This window comes from Polyodon spathula, chromosome 20 (genome assembly GCF_017654505.1).
Source record: "Polyodon spathula isolate WHYD16114869_AA chromosome 20, ASM1765450v1, whole genome shotgun sequence".
Lineage (NCBI taxonomy): Eukaryota > Metazoa > Chordata > Actinopteri > Acipenseriformes > Polyodontidae > Polyodon > Polyodon spathula.
Genome location: NC_054553.1, coordinates 29403753 through 29421500, shown reverse-complemented (window position 1 = coordinate 29421500; position 17748 = coordinate 29403753). Strand labels below are relative to the sequence as shown.

Below are 17748 nucleotides of genomic sequence, written 5' to 3'. Positions count from 1 at the left end.
CAGTGGAAGGTGCATCAGTCAGATGGAATATAGAACAAAACATATCCTACACATAGCCACGATTACCCTGGGCTTGACAACAATCTGAAAGCACTTCAATATATACAGTGGTATCTGCCATAAATCATTAAGCTCTCCTGGTTATAAGACGTAGCATTTTGAGCAATACTGAAATATGTACAGTATTTGTGCATTCCCACTGTAGCAGTTGGCTAGTGTTGTACATATGTAAATGTATATACAAAAAAAAAATATTATCTTCAATGAAACAACAAAACGCTCCAGGACACATAACCAGAGCTGGACTGAGTAATTATTTTGGATTTGTTTTGTTCTACAAAGTTGGCTGTAAAAACGCTATGGTTTGATAGAATGATAAAACAATAGGAAATAGCGACGATTTATCAAGACTGATCTTTGCTTATTCAGTTTACTGTGTCTGTCTCTGGCAGAGCTGTCACCCGGTGTAACCCCAGACTCAGACAGGCTTCATTTCTCCACACACTGCAGTCCTGCACCTCTGGGATTGCTTCTGTTGAGGGTCTTCCTCTGAAGTGAGCAGGTCGGAATCTGTCTAAATCCTGCCAAAGCTTTTGTTGCCAGCTCACTTTTTGATGTAATGTAACTCGTTTTATCTCCAATTTGTTCCCCCACAATGTGGAAAGCTGCCTGCCAGGTTGAGTGACGGCTCTGTGTTTCTCCGGGGATGCACCCGCTGGTTCCCCAGTTTCAGAGTCTCGACAGACCAGGCAGGGCCTCCTATCTCCAGCTCAGTGGGAGCTGCAGGACTGGGCAGCTACCTTGAATACCCGTTGACTTTTTAACTAACCAAGATTCCCCTCCCTTCTAGACAAGAACTGCTCAGAAGAATGCAGTCTCATATCATAAGAGACAGGTTCCACTGAAGATTATATTATAGTCCTATGGTTCTTTAGGTTTTATATGAATTAATCTTGGCATTTCTGAAATTATTAAATCTATTTTTTGCTTTGATTACGACAGTCTAGAGTTCCCTGATTTTTAAATTAATGTGAACTTTTTATGTCAATTAATTTCTTGCTTCGAGAAGCCTTTTTTTTTCAAGAAATCTTGAAAATGTCAGAGAACATTGAAGACTAGCTAACTTCCATTTACATGCAAGCAAATCTTTTCCAGCTGTCAAATTACGTTTAAGTAAATACTAGTATATGTATATTAAACGTTAGCTAGCCATAAGAAACATTTTGCAGTAAACTGCATAATATCAATACTTTGTATTACTTGTAATTGTCTTTCAATACAATTTCATATCACTAGCAAACAGGTGTGATTGAAAGATTACTCGACTGCTGATTGGATGATTAATCGATCAAAAGAAAATGTCAGGATTAAAACCCTCATATATTTGATTAAGGCTGCACTTTGCAGAGAAAACCAAGTGGCTAGAGCATATGGAAATGAGCCCAGTGGTTTTCTGGCACTTCATGGACTAAAACACAACACAAAGGCAAGGTCAAGGCCAGGAGACAGTGCTATGGCAGAATGTCCACTAAAAAATGAAAAGGTCTGGGTTGTTCACCAAATCGAGCATTCATTGGGCCTCAATAGCTTAACAAATCCAGCTATATTTAGGACAAGCAATTTTAAAAGATATTTAAAGGGATCACTGTGAATAACACATGAAGCATGCTTTCAGAGAGGGAAGCATGTTGAGAAATATTTTATAAGGCCGAGATCTGAAGGTTTCTTTGCTGTGTGAATCCCATTTGAAGGCGCCTAGATTATTTCTATGACCCCAGTGACTGCGTTATCTGAGTGCATGTTTTCACACTGATAAATAAACTTGGCTGAGACACAATCATGTTTCTCCCGATGACTGCGTGGAGCAATATTCAAGATATCTGTCAAGTCTTCATACTGGTGTTGCAGCAAAACTACATTCTTTTTTTTTCTTTTCTTTTCTTGCTCATCACCTTAAAAAGATTGATTTTGAAGTTGCTTATGCAATATCAATTCCTTATTACAAAAACTACGGCAATGCCTCTAGTCTGGCTCACTTAGACCAATGCTATGTGTCCGTAAGGTGCCAATTAAACTGGAATACTTTCCCATTAAAACATTGCATTGGTATTACAGTGACTGGATGAGAAAGCAAAGGAAAACCCTACCTGGAATGCTGCCTGGATTTGGCCATTACATTTCAAGGGATCTATTACTGCAAGTATAAGGATTACATTTTAAACCAGTACAGCAATCCCTAGACCAGCACTGCAGTCTCTTTAACTATCAGTTCTTATCATCTTCTAAGCAGCAGCCTGCAACTGGAACCATGCTTGGAACAGACTCATCAAAGCAGCAAACCCGTGGAGCATTCAGAGAAATTACCAGGTCAAGCAACGGACATCAAGGTGGGTTTCAAGACTGAAGTCCAAGCAGCCGACCCATTATCAATGCTTGAGCTGGAACAATACATGAATAATAGAAGAAGAAGTCTGTGTCTCCTTTTCTTTTGGAGCTGGGAGGAGTAAAGGGCAGGGTTTACTGGAATAGCTCTACAAAGCACATCATAAAATTACAACCCTTGCCACCTTGTACTGCACCTTGCACAGGCTCGCACTGTTATTTAATCAGGACAGTAGCAGGGTTCTGTTAACAGGTCTCTCTGAGCATCACTTCCTTTCTAAATTCCTCCACTCTCAGCCACAGGTATTTCCAATCCCCAATGAGCTGCTACACAATGTTAAGTGATATAAACCAGACCCCAGGGACTGCATTCTTCCTGTGAAGGTCAGATCAGCTCAGATTATGAACCAGGGAGATACACACAACCTCCCTACAGAGATTTCTCAAAACTTTTTTTCTGTTCTTCAGAGGTTACTTGCAGGTTAGAGGGCAGTGAAGGAGAGCGAGTATGTGTAACGGGCAGTGTTGTGTGATGCTCTGCCGTTACGGATTCTGTCGTGTTGGTGAGATGAGATGAGGGTAAAAGCTCTGACGAGGCAGGCTCTGTTGCATTGTGATTAGGTTCACGCACAGCCTCTGCCTGGTTACATATGCCGTAGCATCTAACTTAGGAAATCATTTAGGGATTTACACTTATTACTGCATATGCACTTGAGGGTAGCGGATTTGAGCCAGGGGAAGAATTTCTGCAGCAAGTTCCAAGTTAACATGCCCATTGAAATGCCTCCCCAACAAATGGGTGTTAGAGTGGGATAGCATAACGGCACAAGGGTCAAAACAAAAGGTCTACAAAACTCATGGACATAAACACAGCACAGCAACACAGTAACACATACCTTCACCTCTATCACCAACGTTAACTATCAAAACTAATTCTTACTGACACCCGTGATCACTCTTTTTATACACGGATGACTAACTAATCATCTCTTATTCAATTTGCGTCTCCAGCCAACTTCCCATGTGTGATTCAGCTCCCCCGCTCCCCGCCACACACATGTACACAGGGAGGGCTTTCACCCTGCAACACTGCCACAGTTACACAGACAGTGGTGAGGGTATGGAATGGGTTACCAAGCCATGCTGTTGCGGATGAATCATCAGGATTCTCGATGAACTGACTAGACGCAGTTCTGGGATCAATCATCACCTGGGACCTGAATGATCACTGATGTGCTGAATGACCTCCTCTCGATTATTCTATTGAACACAAAGTCTAGCACACTTATACTGCACATGCACACGCCTGCACTGCGCTTACTGTACCTGCACAGTATGCATTATGAATACAGCACATTGTCTCTCCAGTCAGAGAGCTACACCAATTGTAAGCCCCGCAGGCATTGATGGGATCAGATATAAACTGCTTGGAGTGCTGTTGGAATGGGGATTTAAAAGAAACTGCAACAACATAACAACAATAAACCTTTTGATTATGACCAGTCAAGCTTGCAGGTAAGGGGTGGGAACGTGTGTTCAACTAATAGTGACAGCATAAGTGCAAATGGTACTTAAAGTTAACGAGGCAGAGAGAGGAATGTGCTTAAGGTTTTGTGAATCAACGTTGCTAAATGCTAATATGAGCTAAGAAAACAGATTCTGAAGCCCTGGATGTGACTCCTATTGATTTTGGTGGTGTCCCACAGCCAGGTTTGTATTGTGATGTATCCTACATGATTTATTGCATGGTGTGGTCTGTCTTGCTCAGGGCTAACACCTGGATTCCTACATGATCTGCAGCTGCCAGTCAAGGTTTCTCCCCTGCAGGCAGCGCAGCTTCAAAACGAGAGGCTTAATGTTGCATGTTTCTCCTAAATGCTGCGATCTGTGATGCTCCATTCATCTTGTGAGAAACACAGATCGCAACAGACAGCGCAGTTTTAACTGGCAAAGCAACCAGCACTTCAGATTAGTTTGATCAAGAAGCACATTTACTTGCGGGTTGAGAGTCACTGTTGGAAGAACATTCTGCTGCCTCAGAGTGTCTTGTCTCAGAAAACATACCTGCCGATCGCTAGCTTTTGAAGCTCAGAGTAGCACTCCCCCCCCCCCCCCCCCCCCCCCCCCCCCCCCCCCCCCCCCCCCCCCCCCCCCCCCCCCCCCCCCCCCCCCCCCCCCCCCAACTGTCAATTTGCCAGCTGCCACAACTTTAGCAAGTTTCCAATCCCAGTTTGCTTATTAGTTTCATCAACTTCTGTTCCTGTCGGAGTGTAGCGATCGGGAGGCTATCAAGCATGCTGAACAAATACATGAGCACCAGGGCCTGGGTATGATGAAATAAGGACCAGAGGGATGAGGGAAGTGTCAGAAGAGGAAGATGAGGGTAGTGCAGATTCCATTCAAGATGTTATTGTTTTCCAAATGATTCTATTCAGAATTGTAAATAGTAACAAAATTCGATCGCACTTATTTTAAAAGACATTTCTCTTTTTCTCTAAAAGGGAAAGTCGAAATTCCAATTTTTTGAACCAGAGCTTTAATTAAGAACTATCAATCACAAACTATTTGTTGGTGTAGCACTCTCCCTATAGCCTCCGTTTCTCCTGCCATCCACCCAGATCTCATGCCCGTAGACTGGCAACACTCACGGAATTTGAAAGTGCAGTGGAATTCAAGTTGCATAAAAACCTGCTTGGGCACAGTACTGCGGCAGGGCTGCATTGTTTATGCTTTAGCAGCTGTGGGATGAGTCATGTCATTTTAAAGGGGCAGAAAGCTGATTCGCTAAGCTGCTTAAGAGGAATTGTTTCAATCGGTTTAAAGCAATCAGTCAAAGCCCTCTGCAGACAGAAACAATAAGATTAAGCAGCTTTTCTTGTCAGACAGTTATGACCAGACGTTTACCAATAAACACACATGCAGTTCTGGCTTGACTTAGAAACATTTCTTCATCTGAGGCCAGAACCAGATCCTGAGACCCTCAAGAAGCTGAAGCACAATCCCACCAAGTTTCAGCTGGAAAAGTTAAGCATGCATTTCACCTACAAGGCTGTAGGTTTCCTAGGAAGGCGTGCAGTGGAATTGTGCTCCCAATAAAGCCCGTAGGCAAAGGCTAGTGGATCGCCTACCTTCCCAATGGGTTTGGTAGTGTTGGTGTTACTGGGGGAGGAGTTGACATCTTCGTGGACCTGATCCAGTAACCAGAGCAGGAACTCCAGTGCGTCGTGCTGGAAGTTCCCACGGAACTGGGAGCCGTACTTCGAGACAGTATTCTGGGGGGGACACAAGAGGGCAGGAAAAGATGTTAAGAGTAAGAATCATTTCCAAAGGTGTTTGTTTATTGATGTTAAGATTAGTAAGAAAGAGAAAAAAAAACACAAAGTCCAGGTTTCAAATCCCAGTTAGATTTACACTTGTGTTTTAAAAATGAGCTTGCACTATCACTGGAAATTAGCAGTTTTAAAAGCTTTAATGCATTTTAAAGACTATATAGTGCTGGAAGCTGCGTGTTTCTTACAACCCAGAACCTTGCATAAAATCTGCAGCAGCTACGATACACCGCAAAGCACCTGCTGGAAACGTCTTAGCCCTGGGAAGGATCCTCCTTAGAAACGCTCAGCCTCTCCTCCTGCAGCCGATGGGGTGTGTGAGCAGAGACCTCTCAATACCTTCAAACAGATCTGTTTATGGAACGTAAGTCTGCAGTAATTCCCTGGTGAGAACCAATACGTTGAGCTAAACTACCACCACTGAAAACATATACCATAACATTTCAAGAGTATAAATGTCAAGGGTGTAGTATTACAATCTTGGCATTTACCATTTTGTGATATTTCTAAAACTGTTCAAGCTTGTTGTGAAAGATTTTTTACAACCGGAGCTGAAAGATGAATAACGCACCTGTTTGTTCATGCATCCTCATTTAATGAATGACTACAGTACACCATTAACACCCTCTGTGAATTATATTCGTAATGCCTCTTGAAAAATAAACACTCTTTTATAAGCTTGAGCTTTGTGCACAGGGCTCCACAAATGGAACAGCCAGAAAAGAACATACAATCTCAGTGGGGTCTTTATCAGATCAGTACAGAAATAAAAAAATAAATATGTAATCTCAAGCCATGGAATACTATCTGGGTCATGATTGGGTTTGTATATTACATTCTATTTTTAAACCACGCAGTATGTGCAAGATGAAGTCTTGCACTGTTCTCTGGACTGTCGCTGAAAAATCTCATTTAAAAACAGCATTGCCCCAAACTCTGCAAAACTTATAGCACTGGAATAAGACTCCAATTGCAGAGCAGCGGGAGACCCTTCCAGGTTTTACAGTGAGCCTAATTAGGCACACTCATTGTAGCTCATATTACAATCCGTAGTGGATCAAATTGCTATGCATAAAATACTATATGCATAAGTTAATTCTGTGTTTAAAGTTACAGATGACACAGCAAGGAACTGATATAAATAGACTGTAAAGAATACTCAAGAACATCCCATAAGTTGTTGCTGTAATCATAGGAGCAGCTCCTTGACTGAAAAACTGGAGTTAAGAGCTAGGTTAGGCACATCTATCAAAACAGTCTCACTGTAATCACAGACGTTTGCCTTAATTTAAAGCAAATCATCTCAGCTGAGGAATCACTGGCTTAAAATGTAGTTTTCTCCATCAGTGCAATAAATGCTCTCTATTCTGGCTGGAGATCATTACACCCCTAGTATAACCCTTCAGATATAAACTGTCAGGTTTTTTTTTTAAATACTGTCCCAGTAGTACAGGTCCACTTACTGAATATAGTCCACGGAGCATATGGCAAACAAAGTGAAAGAGCACTCTTGTAGCCAGATAGAAAAATGATCTGAACACACTTTTTGATCTCTTTGGATATCCGAATCACCCTGACAGGTTTGGCTGATACGGTTGTTTTTTCCTTTCCTTTTTCTGTTATTATTTGCCTTGTCTCATTTAGTTTCGCTTCCTGGTGTGTGTAGTTAAGCAGCACCCTTTTCTTGGTTTGTTGTCTTGCTCTCTCTTCTCTGCCAGCGTGAATAGGATTTATTTGGCTTTCTTCCTCGCGCTGAGGTTACCGGTGGGTTAGACAGCCTCGTATCAATGTCCCTGTGGAGCTGTTGAGTACAGAGATGGTGGGCCAGATATCAGGTTGCCATAAATACCTAACTGGGGGTTTATGACTGGAATCTTTTTTTTCTTCGTCGTACACGGTAGGTGACAGGGACCGCAAGACTGCTGAGAATCACACAAACAGGCCATCGTTAGACCAGTTTTGCTGTAAGTTTCTAATGTTGGGAAGTTTGGTACAACAGGAGACATTTTTTTATCTTTATTTTAAACAAGTTTTATGGTTTGAAGATATCATTTTTTCTGTTTAGAGTTTATATACTGGAAACACAGAAATTCTATAAGACACTGTGGCAGAGCACAGCTCTGCTCTTTAGAAATTGGCAGGGATGGGGTTAAATTCCCCAAGGCTGCCTGGGTTCATTGTGTTCAGGTGGCTGGGGTTGATTAAAGGATTAGTTTAATTAACGATCAATCAGCACCCAGCCACCTGACATAAAAGGAGGCCTCTGCTTCTCATTTGAGAGGAGGGAGCTGAGAAAGCAGGTTGGTGGGGTTTTGGTGTGTGATTTTTGAATTTTGATAAATGCAGTGAAGGCATTGCCCAGCCTGGAAATTGTTATTTTTGTTAGTTTTGCTTTTTGTCTTTCTTTTTGTGTTTAAATCACTTTGTTTTGGCCCTTGTGCCCTTTTATTTTTGTGTATTTATAATAAAATAATTATTTTTTTGAACTACAGACTGTCTCTGGGCCTCTATCCACTCACCAGCCTGCCACAGACACTTTATCAAGAAGCCTGAAGAAGGCACAAGCCGAAACTTAATTGTCCTGGAGTATTAAAAATTCTCCTAGGAAAAACGGTCTGTGCAGTTTTCTTTGATGTTATACAAATATGAGAATGACTATGTATATGTACTCTAGATAAATTCAATACGTAGCCTCTTTCAAGGCAGTGAGAAAGGAGTCTCTACAGTTTACTCTGCATTTTGTTACTGTGCGTCACACTTGCAAACTTCATTTGGTTATCCTTTTTTTTTTTTTTTCCTCAAAGATCTCAGCTGCTGTCCATGCAACCCTGCGGGTTCTGTATGCAGCAAGGCAAGACAGCAGAGCCTTTTACAAGCAGAGCAGGGAAGTGAAGAAATAAGGGGGTCGAGGGAAGTAGTTAACCTCGTCCCCGGAGGCTATCTGTAAGATTGTTTTGTAGTGAAGTGCAGGTAAGTGATGTTTATCTCGTGGTTGTGTTTTAATCATGTCCTGGTTTTGTATTTCCTGTCTTGCACTTGTCGTTTGTTTTGGCAGCGGTTTGCCCTGGGGTGCCTAGAGGTCATCCAGCAGTGTGTGAGGTCACAGTTCTAGAACTCTGGGTTCAAAATGGCCAACTTGTATTATCAGTGCGGTGGCTGCAAATTGATTTTCAAGTATGGATTTGTATGACCAACAGAAGTAATATTTTGTTGTCATTTTATATTTTAAAAGTGATGACTGAATTACAAAAGGAAACATGGACTATTTATAACTTGACAAATCTGACTCGTGCCACAAGACAAGTGTCTGTAACTTTATTACAAAAATACAGTAGTAGCAATTCAATTAAAAAATTAAAATCGGCAAAACTCGCTTAAAGCAACTGTTTTAATACACAGTGATATATTGCCTGCTATTGTGAAACTGCTTGCTCCTAACACAGCGATCAATGACTGCTAACATGTGTTACGAGAGAGCGCTCTGCTTATTGACCGCAGGGCCATTGTCAGTGCAAATCAGAATGAACAAACTAAGCCTTCAGTTGCAGAACTCTTGAGTTTTACTCAAGGGAAACATTAGCCAGGTTTGTACTGTGAACCTAATTAGACACACTTGCGCTTGTTACCCACCTGCACACTGCAGATAGCTCGCAGTAAAATCTGGAGTGGATCAAATTACTATGGATATAGTGCTATATGTATAAGTTAGGTCTGTGTTTAAAGTTATAGCAAGGTACTGATATAAATACATACCCCTTTAAGAGCTTTGCGCTTAAAGGACTCTCATACTGCTCCATTGCACATGTCTTCTAATGAATTTGCGTTTTGTGTTGCTGTATGCGGTCAGGTTAGGGCCACGGGAGGTCGGCACACACTTATGCGAAAGGAAAGCGTTTGTTTCTCATGACCCCCGGGGCTCTGCAGAAAAATGATCGCAGTTTAACTTTGCAGTCCTCTTGAATCGAATGGTGGCTCCGCTGGCTGAAATAAGCAATACAAAAATCCATCCACACTACTTAGCAGCTTAGCACATGTAATACAAGACCATTTACCAGATGCCAGTGGCAGACTGTGCGTTCAGGAAGAGTATGTGCTTTTAAAGGGGTTTAAAATGTTCTTTCTTTCACTATAGTTTTTCATTAATGTTCTGGTATTGCATTATCTACTTTTAAAAATTGTTTAATTCCGCTACCATAGGTTATAACAGTTGGCAGCTCAGTTCATGCATTTTTATGTGAAAATATCAAGACACAGTATAGATGCACCTCCCAGCCTCTGAGTACTGTAGCTGCAGACCACGGTATTATAATACTTGTATCCTGCTGTTAAACTGAGGAAAGGGGCTCCCCCGTGTTTTTATATAATTCAGCAGCACTGCCATCGTAAACCCAGTGAAAAGGATCTGGGACGGGATAAGATCTCACAGTTCAACAAACAGTGATCCATCCCAGCCAGGCAGGTGCTTTACCAGCTCAGGGGTACTGTGCATTCCTCTTGCTGCTACGAAACATGAATCAAAGTGACGGGACACCTGTGTAACGGAGCTGGATTGATTGTGCTGAATGCTGACAGTCAGTTTACATTGGCACAGTGTATCATACCTCATTGCTTCAACCCAACCCTGGTATGAGTCATCCCAGATTTAACCCAATCATGTCTGCTGGCACAAGGAGATTTCAAACCAGATTTTGGGAGACAAAATATGTCGAAAAAGATGATTTGTTCCATTTGAACTTGATTTGTACCATTTGTATCCTTTTATATAATTAGGTTTTATATTGCAGTCGCATTCTGTATAAGATGATCTGATATTTTCATTTGGGGTTTAAAACCTAGATTCAATTATGAAATCGACTCCAGTAAGCTCATTGTACCTTGGGTGCTGGAATGAAGGTTCTGTATTGGGATAGACTGGCAGAGCCTGCTGCTCGTGGGAATAGGGCAGCTTATTTCTCATCCTTGGCCTCTTCATGACAAGGTGTCAATTGCTGCTGGTATTGTGAGTTTGACACCTGTCCCTTAGGAGCTGCACCATGACAGCATTAAGATTATTTCTCATTGAGCCCTCTAAACTAAACTGTCACCACCTGTATTATCAACAACCTGGCTTGGACTGGATCAGGTGTTCAGGAGTTCATGCACCCCAGCCACTGAGCGAATTGGTATCTAATGGGATGACGTGCTGAAAAGAAACGCACATCCGAATACTGAGCGATCATCACGCTTGCAAACCCGAATGGCAATCGCGCGGATTCAAAGCATGTTGGGTATTAATAAAGTCTGTGGCAAACAAGGTCAATCATATACACGTAATTATGGCTACAGTGGGTAACCAGGGGGTCACTTGTACCAGATCACATCGGATCCAACTTTCTGTAACATTTTGTCTGACAGGAGAGAATTTGAATTGAACGGCAAGAGTTACTAACGATATATTTTTGGATGCGACATCCTAGTAAGAAAATTACTAGGTACTAGTAGCACTCTTACCAACAGCAGTGACTTCTCTCCTGTTCATCAGATCGGTCGGGCCACCACTGGTACTGAAACATGGCTAGGCAAAGATCGGCAGCCACCGAGACCAACAGTAAGGCACGAAACCCAGAAGCAGATGAAGCATATATGGGAGCTGCTGTAAACCAAGGGCAATTCATTAGGTCTAGAAACAAAAATGTTATCCCTGTTCCTTAATTATTAAATCCAGTACCTTTTAGTTAATTAACCCCTGTTAAAAACCGAACTGCTTTTGTGTATGAAGACATTATTTAAATGTGTTTATAGGTTCTATTTAAAGCAAGTTTCATGATTTAAAAAGTCTTGTTCAATTTTAGGGGTATCGGCCTGTTGGAATAATGATTTCCTCAGAACCGTGAAGTTTATAATACTAAATATACCTTGGTTGGGCTTTTCATAGTTCTGAATAAATCTATGGGAAACAGATCATTTAATATGAGACACTTCATTTTGCTGCGCTTTCATGTAAGGATCACAATTTAAATAACAATTACCCGAGTCATAACTGAGAACAGCTGGTAGAAATAGAGCACAAGGCCATCAGATTCTTCAAATAATCTCTTATTATTATGGGAGTATCTCTGAGACTGAGATAACAGGCTGTAATTAAACCCAGGCTTATTTGAGTCTATTAAAATGCCATTAGACAACCGTAATCGAATTCGGTTTTTATTCCCTTGAAGAAGATCCTCATTGTAATGGAAGCACTATTCCTGGGCATTGAACATATTCCCAGAACAGTCAGCAACAGCTGTTTTCGTCACTAGCAACTAGCTGAGGAGTGCCAAATTAGTCAATACAAAACCGCTCAGGGGGTACAGTGTTATATTACCTTTATTCCCCAAACATTTGAAATCACAGTTTCCTATTAGTAATGTCACTTTACACTCGACTCAAACCACCTTCAGCAGTCATGTAGGTCTTAAAAGCTTACAGAACTGCAGCTATACTGAACACAGTGTACCTCCCACAATGCCATGAGAGCCGGCTCTCCTGTCTCAGTTGTGGTCTGGGTTGGAACTGCACTGGCTGAAACCCTGGGCAGGGTATGTGAAAACACTTCTAGCATTGTCTAATAGAACTACAGCAATGCTACAAGGTGGCTCAAACCATTCCGAACTGCTACTGCGGGGAAAAACAAAATGATTTGAAGGATGCAACGAAGACAAGATGTGCTGCGTCCTGCTGTTTTTAATTTACCATTCCTTGAAATCTATTAAAACCCCTAGCCCTTGGGTTCATATGGGAACTGCCTGTAACCCAGCTACAAGAATGGCTCTCCTAGTCAAACTAGTAGCGGTATCTCAGAATTCAAAATGCACTGCAGCTTAGCTCAAAACATAATTTAATAAAATAAGAATAACTAGGGCTGTGCTGACACTTGCAATTGCCTTTAAGAAGTATTTATAGGCAGGTATTCAATAAATCCATTCATTAACATGTTGATTTCAAAACAAGAAAAGCTGTCCTTCCCTCACCTTTACAACTCAGTACCAATCAATGGCAATTAACTTCCATACTGAGTGTTTTCAAAGCCGATTGGAAGCAAATTTTTCCGTCATTTTGGGCATGAACATTTTTACTGCCATACCAAGGATCAGTTGTTAATGGATTTATGTCATACTTCTTAAAGGGAATTACAAGTATGAGCACTATTAATAACTGAAATACACTATAGTATTCTTTATTCTTTGGGGAAAAAAAAATACATAATTCTGCAATAATACATTTCTAAAGGAGACTTTTTATTTTCGATTAAGGGAGAATGTGACTAGTAAGGCCCTTAATTTAAATTGAATTGAATCTTTAAAGTGGGAATTATCGTAAAGCATCCTGAGGGCTGGCTCACACAGGGGAACGCTCTGTAAGTGTCAGTAATTAATCAGGAAGAAAATGATTTTCCTAAGAACAAAAATGTTTTTTACAGCTTTGAATTAAGTTCTAACACGCAGCTCGGAACTACGATGTACTGGTAGAACCTGCAGGGTCCATCCAGACTCAAGAGTGTGCACTTTCCAAAACCCACCCAAGACCTGTTTAAAATACATTTTCAGTTAAGTGAAAATCCTCAAAGGCCAGTCTGCACAGAAAACGGCTCTTTGAGTGTACCATACTAAATAATTCTGACTTTAAAGGGGTACTTTCCTCCCAGCTCGCTACAACAGCCTGAGGGCTCAATTAAAACAACCCAGGCAGAGTGCTGGAGACTGCAGTGTGCAAGGCAGGCAGAGTGCTGGAGACTGCAGTGTGCAAGGCAGGCAGAGTGCTGGAGACTGCAGTGTGCAAGGCAGGCAGAGTGCTGGAGACTGTGGGGTGCAAGGCAGGCAGAGTGCTGGAGACTGCGGTGTGCAAGGCAGGCAGAGTGCTGGAGACTGCGGTGTGCAAGGCAGGCAGAGTGCTGGAGACTGCAGTGTGCAAGGCAGGCAGAGTGCTGGAGACTGCAGTGTGCAAGGCAGGCAGAGTGCTGGAGACTGCAGTGTGCAAGGCAGGCAGAGTGCTGGAGACTGCGGTGTGCAAGGCAGGCAGAGTGCTGGAGACTGCATTGTGCAAGGCAGGCAGAGTGCTGGAGACTGCGGTGTGCAAGGCAGGCAGAGTGCTGGAGACTGCGGTGTGCAAGGCAGGCAGAGTGCTGGAGACTGCTGTGTGCAAGGCAGGCAGAGTGCTGGAGACTGCAGTGTGCAAGGCAGGCAGAGTGCTGGAGACTGCAGTGTGCAAGGCAGGCAGAGTGCTGGAGACTGCAGTGTGCAAGGCAGGCAGAGTGCTGGAGACTGCAGTGTGCAAGGCAGGCAGAGTGCTGGAGACTGCGGTGTGCAAGGCAGGCAGAGTGCTGGAGACTGCAGTGTGCAAGGCAGGCAGAGTGCTGGAGACTGCGGTGTGCAAGGCAGGCAGAGTGCTGGAGACTGCAGTGTGCAAGGCAGGCAGAGTGCTGGAGACTGCAGTGTGCAAGGCAGGCAGAGTGCTGGAGACTGCAGTGTGCAAGGCCATCTCTTCTCAGTTTGTAATTACACTGCAGTTTTTGTTTCAAGCAAACTGATAAAAAAAAAAAGTTTTAAAAACACATGTAATTGGTGAACAAAAGAAATCTCTCAACCCATTAAGTACCAATTTTCTTTTTAAAAAATCAGAAAACAATCTGTATTTATGTGATCTGATACATTACATTTCAACTTAACTTTCACAGTTAACTAGAGTAAGTTATAATAACATAGTTAAAGAAAAGAAAAAGAAAAAATAACAGGTAATTAAAAATGCTCCAAAGAATGATGACAATGGCACTTCATGGGGTAATGGAGATTACAGTGGTAATCTCATCATGGCAGGGCAATCAGATATCAATGACACAGGGCGCATGTTTAAAGAGGTCAACATGACAACATAATTCTAAACACCTCACATTAGCTACTAAGGTGTTAAATGTGCAGTTTTGAAAGAAATACATGCATTTTAATTTGGGTTATCATCGTATTAAGTAATACAATAGGAGAAAAAAAAAAAAAAAAAAAAAAACACAGTGCAAGTGCACTACAGGTAAGAGTTATGAAATTATAACCTATAATATGCAAAGCTCACATTGTTACTGCGCATTAACAAGCCAACAATGTTTATAGGCGAAAAAATACATAACCTGATATACCATTAGACTGAACAAACGGGGTGTAGCTCGTGCATACAGGGGTGAAGCCAGTATCAATTTTCATAAGAACAAAAACGTTAATCAAAGCTGGGATGCCAAGTACCGTGGAGGTCTGCTTCGAATTTCCCCAGAGGGTAAAGCACAGTTTGCCAATACTGAACCTAGATTTGACAGACTGCTCTTTTTTCTGGTGGACTCACATAGTTCACATTTCAACTGTCATAATCAAACGTGGACTTCGCTCTCTGGAATGCGTGCTGCTTGCAAGCGCGCTGCCGTTCCATACTGACAAGCCACCGCAGCTGCTTTCCACGTTACGCTACAGCGTACCAGTGTTCGCTCACTGAGGTGCACAATGAACGAGATTAAAAATGAAAAAAAAAAACCGATTGTACATTGAACCGCAGCTACTAAAGGTTAATAACGCAAACCCTGTGTTTGGTGACGTATCCAAGACACCGAAGCCTTTATAATACATCGTATTCATTATCTGCGTGTGCCAGTTTCTTGTGCATCTCTTTATGTAAACATTTACAAAACGGGGCAAAACAAGCGATATATACACAAGCAATATGACTCTAGGTACAGTCTCCCTACAGTCACATTGTTACACCGCGCATGCTTGCAGAGTAAAGTCCACACTGCTGTGCCTACCTTGAATTCCACGGAAAGTTGCGGGGTGTAGTTGAGTGTCCAAAGCGCCCTCATTAAGGATGCTAATTGTTTCGTAACCTCGCCCTTGACTTGTGAAGCATCGTCGTTGTTCAACATGCCATCAACTTGCCTGTGGCTTAAGTCGACTTTGTACTGTTCCAAGCCGAGATATTCAGCAAACAGATCAGTGTTGCTCAGGCACTGGACGATTGCGTTCATAAAGCAGGTGTTGCCATGATTCTTCAAACCCAGCACGCCGGGGATCTTATCCCCGAAGCACCAAGACAGTCTTTCTTTGACCGACTCCTGGGAAGATAGCGTCACACTCTTTTTACCCTGGCTTTCTTCCTTCAGGTGTCCCGGGTTGGTTGTTAAGGTGCAAGGTGCTATGGTAGCCCGAAACCCGCCGTCATCGTCCTCTGCCTCCGCCGGGTTCAGGTCCGCAAAGTGAGCCAAAGTGCTTAAAGTTTTCAAGATCCTGGTCATAAAGCTCCCCATAGATTTGAGAGATTTCCTTCTTACCAGCTTCCCGGATTTGTGATTCTTTCCCTTGCGTTTCGGTACTTTGTTTTTAATTGACTTTGACATTGTCTCCTCTCTCTGGTTATCCATTTTTATTTGTACTTGTGTATTGTTATTATTATTATTTGTGGTATTGTTGTTTGAATTGAAACAAGCCCTATGAACCGTTCCTTACTCCTTAATAAACGAATCGACTTCTTCCTAGTGAATTCAACCAACACGAACGTTCACGGGCACCGTATCGGTGCCAAGGCACATCAGAACCAGATAGGCATGGGTGTTCTCCCCCGGCCCACTGCATTCCGATAATTCCTCTTTCTGAGCGAGCCTCCCGACCTGGAAAAACTGGAAAGGTGAGTTGTGTGTTGTTCTATGTAAGCACTTAGCAGTACCTCTCTCTCTCTCTCTCACTCCCTCTCTCTCTCCCTCCCAGTCGCTCCCTCTCTCTCTCTACTCCAGCGCGAGTGTATGTTTCTGTTTGGTGGATCTTGCACCTCCTACTCTGAATCTTATTAGCCTGGTTTAGTTTGAAAAGGTGCTGTGCTGTGCCTGTATGTGCGTCTGTGTTATTATGCGCTGTGGACGTTGCATCAGGTTAGACAGTGAAACAGTGCTGCTGGCGGTGAGAACTGGGAACTGGCACCAGAACGCGGGTCAGGGCATTCCAATCGGAGCAGGGTAAAGCTGCAAGCGGGAGCAACCTGTCGCCGCTTGATCTGGTGCATATGCGCGATTCAACAGCTGTCATGGGGAAAAAAGTACACCCTACACCCCATAACCAATGGGTGTTGAAAGTTTCCACTACGAAGTCTGGTGATGTCCAGGTTGTAATTAAAATGATTTGAATCTGAATATGCAGCGTTTATTTCAATTTTCCCCATCTAGTTACCTGCTGTAAATACACCCCGTTTTCGATTTCTCTTTTTAAATATTCTCTAAAGTGCAATGTCCTGTTGTGTCCTCATATTTCATCAAAACAGAATTTATTAGATACCGATTTTGTTAATGTGTTTTTCTTATAGGATTTATAGAATAGAACACATGCCACCTGGTGATCAAAGATTGCAATTGTGTTTCCATGAACATTTCCATTTGTCCAATATTGCACATCATATAATTTCTAAGTAACTATCTTGCAATGTAAGGTGGTTTCTTCTTGTACGCACAGAATGTCTGGATGAATAATTTACTCATGTCTAGACAGAAATACATGGCCGATTATAGATGATGTCTGAGTTGTGAGTTACTGGTTTGAAGATGACGCATGCTCAAGGCATCAACAACCCTGTGTCCCCCTACATATCTTCACTTCTACTGTCACTGACATTGGAATACTTTAATTCCACAGTAAGGGAGAGACTGCCAGTCTGGACTGCAGCATCCTAATTTACAGCATATGTTGCTTTCTCTTTTAAAGCAGGTAAATATGCAGAGAGGGGCTATGCTGTGTCCAGTAACACCACACTCACACCCAATATAACCCATGTGTGTAATCCTGGAATATAAATAAAACATTTTCTTATAAGTAGTTTAAAGAGACGCTCATCAGTATGGGATATATAACCAGAAAAGGTCACCGTCAAGAACAGCTTTTTTTTCATGCCAAGAGTGTCTTGATAAAAGAGTTAAGAATAACATCGATATCATGATGAACAGACCTTACTGAGTATCATTCAGTGGCAATGCTTCTATGCTAGGGGCCAATAGAAGCTG

The 17748-nt window shown here is 42.3% G+C and overlaps 1 protein-coding gene across 4 annotated transcripts in view; it reads right to left on the bottom strand.

Annotated features, from left to right (window-relative positions):
- Positions 1 to 16434, bottom strand: part of LOC121295861 (ubiquitin carboxyl-terminal hydrolase 43-like) — an 84216-nt gene extending 67782 nt beyond the window's left edge. For all 4 annotated transcript variants that reach the window (XM_041220963.1, XM_041220964.1, XM_041220965.1 and 1 more), the window contains exons 1-2: positions 15514 to 16434; positions 5511 to 5654 (exon numbers count right to left, since the gene is read on the bottom strand). In XM_041220963.1, the coding sequence (XP_041076897.1) occupies positions 5511 to 5654; positions 15514 to 16125 (756 nt within the window). In that variant the 5' untranslated portion in view covers positions 16126 to 16434. The remainder of the gene's footprint in view (positions 1 to 5510; positions 5655 to 15513) is intronic.
- Positions 16435 to 17748: the final 1314 nt, after the last annotated feature.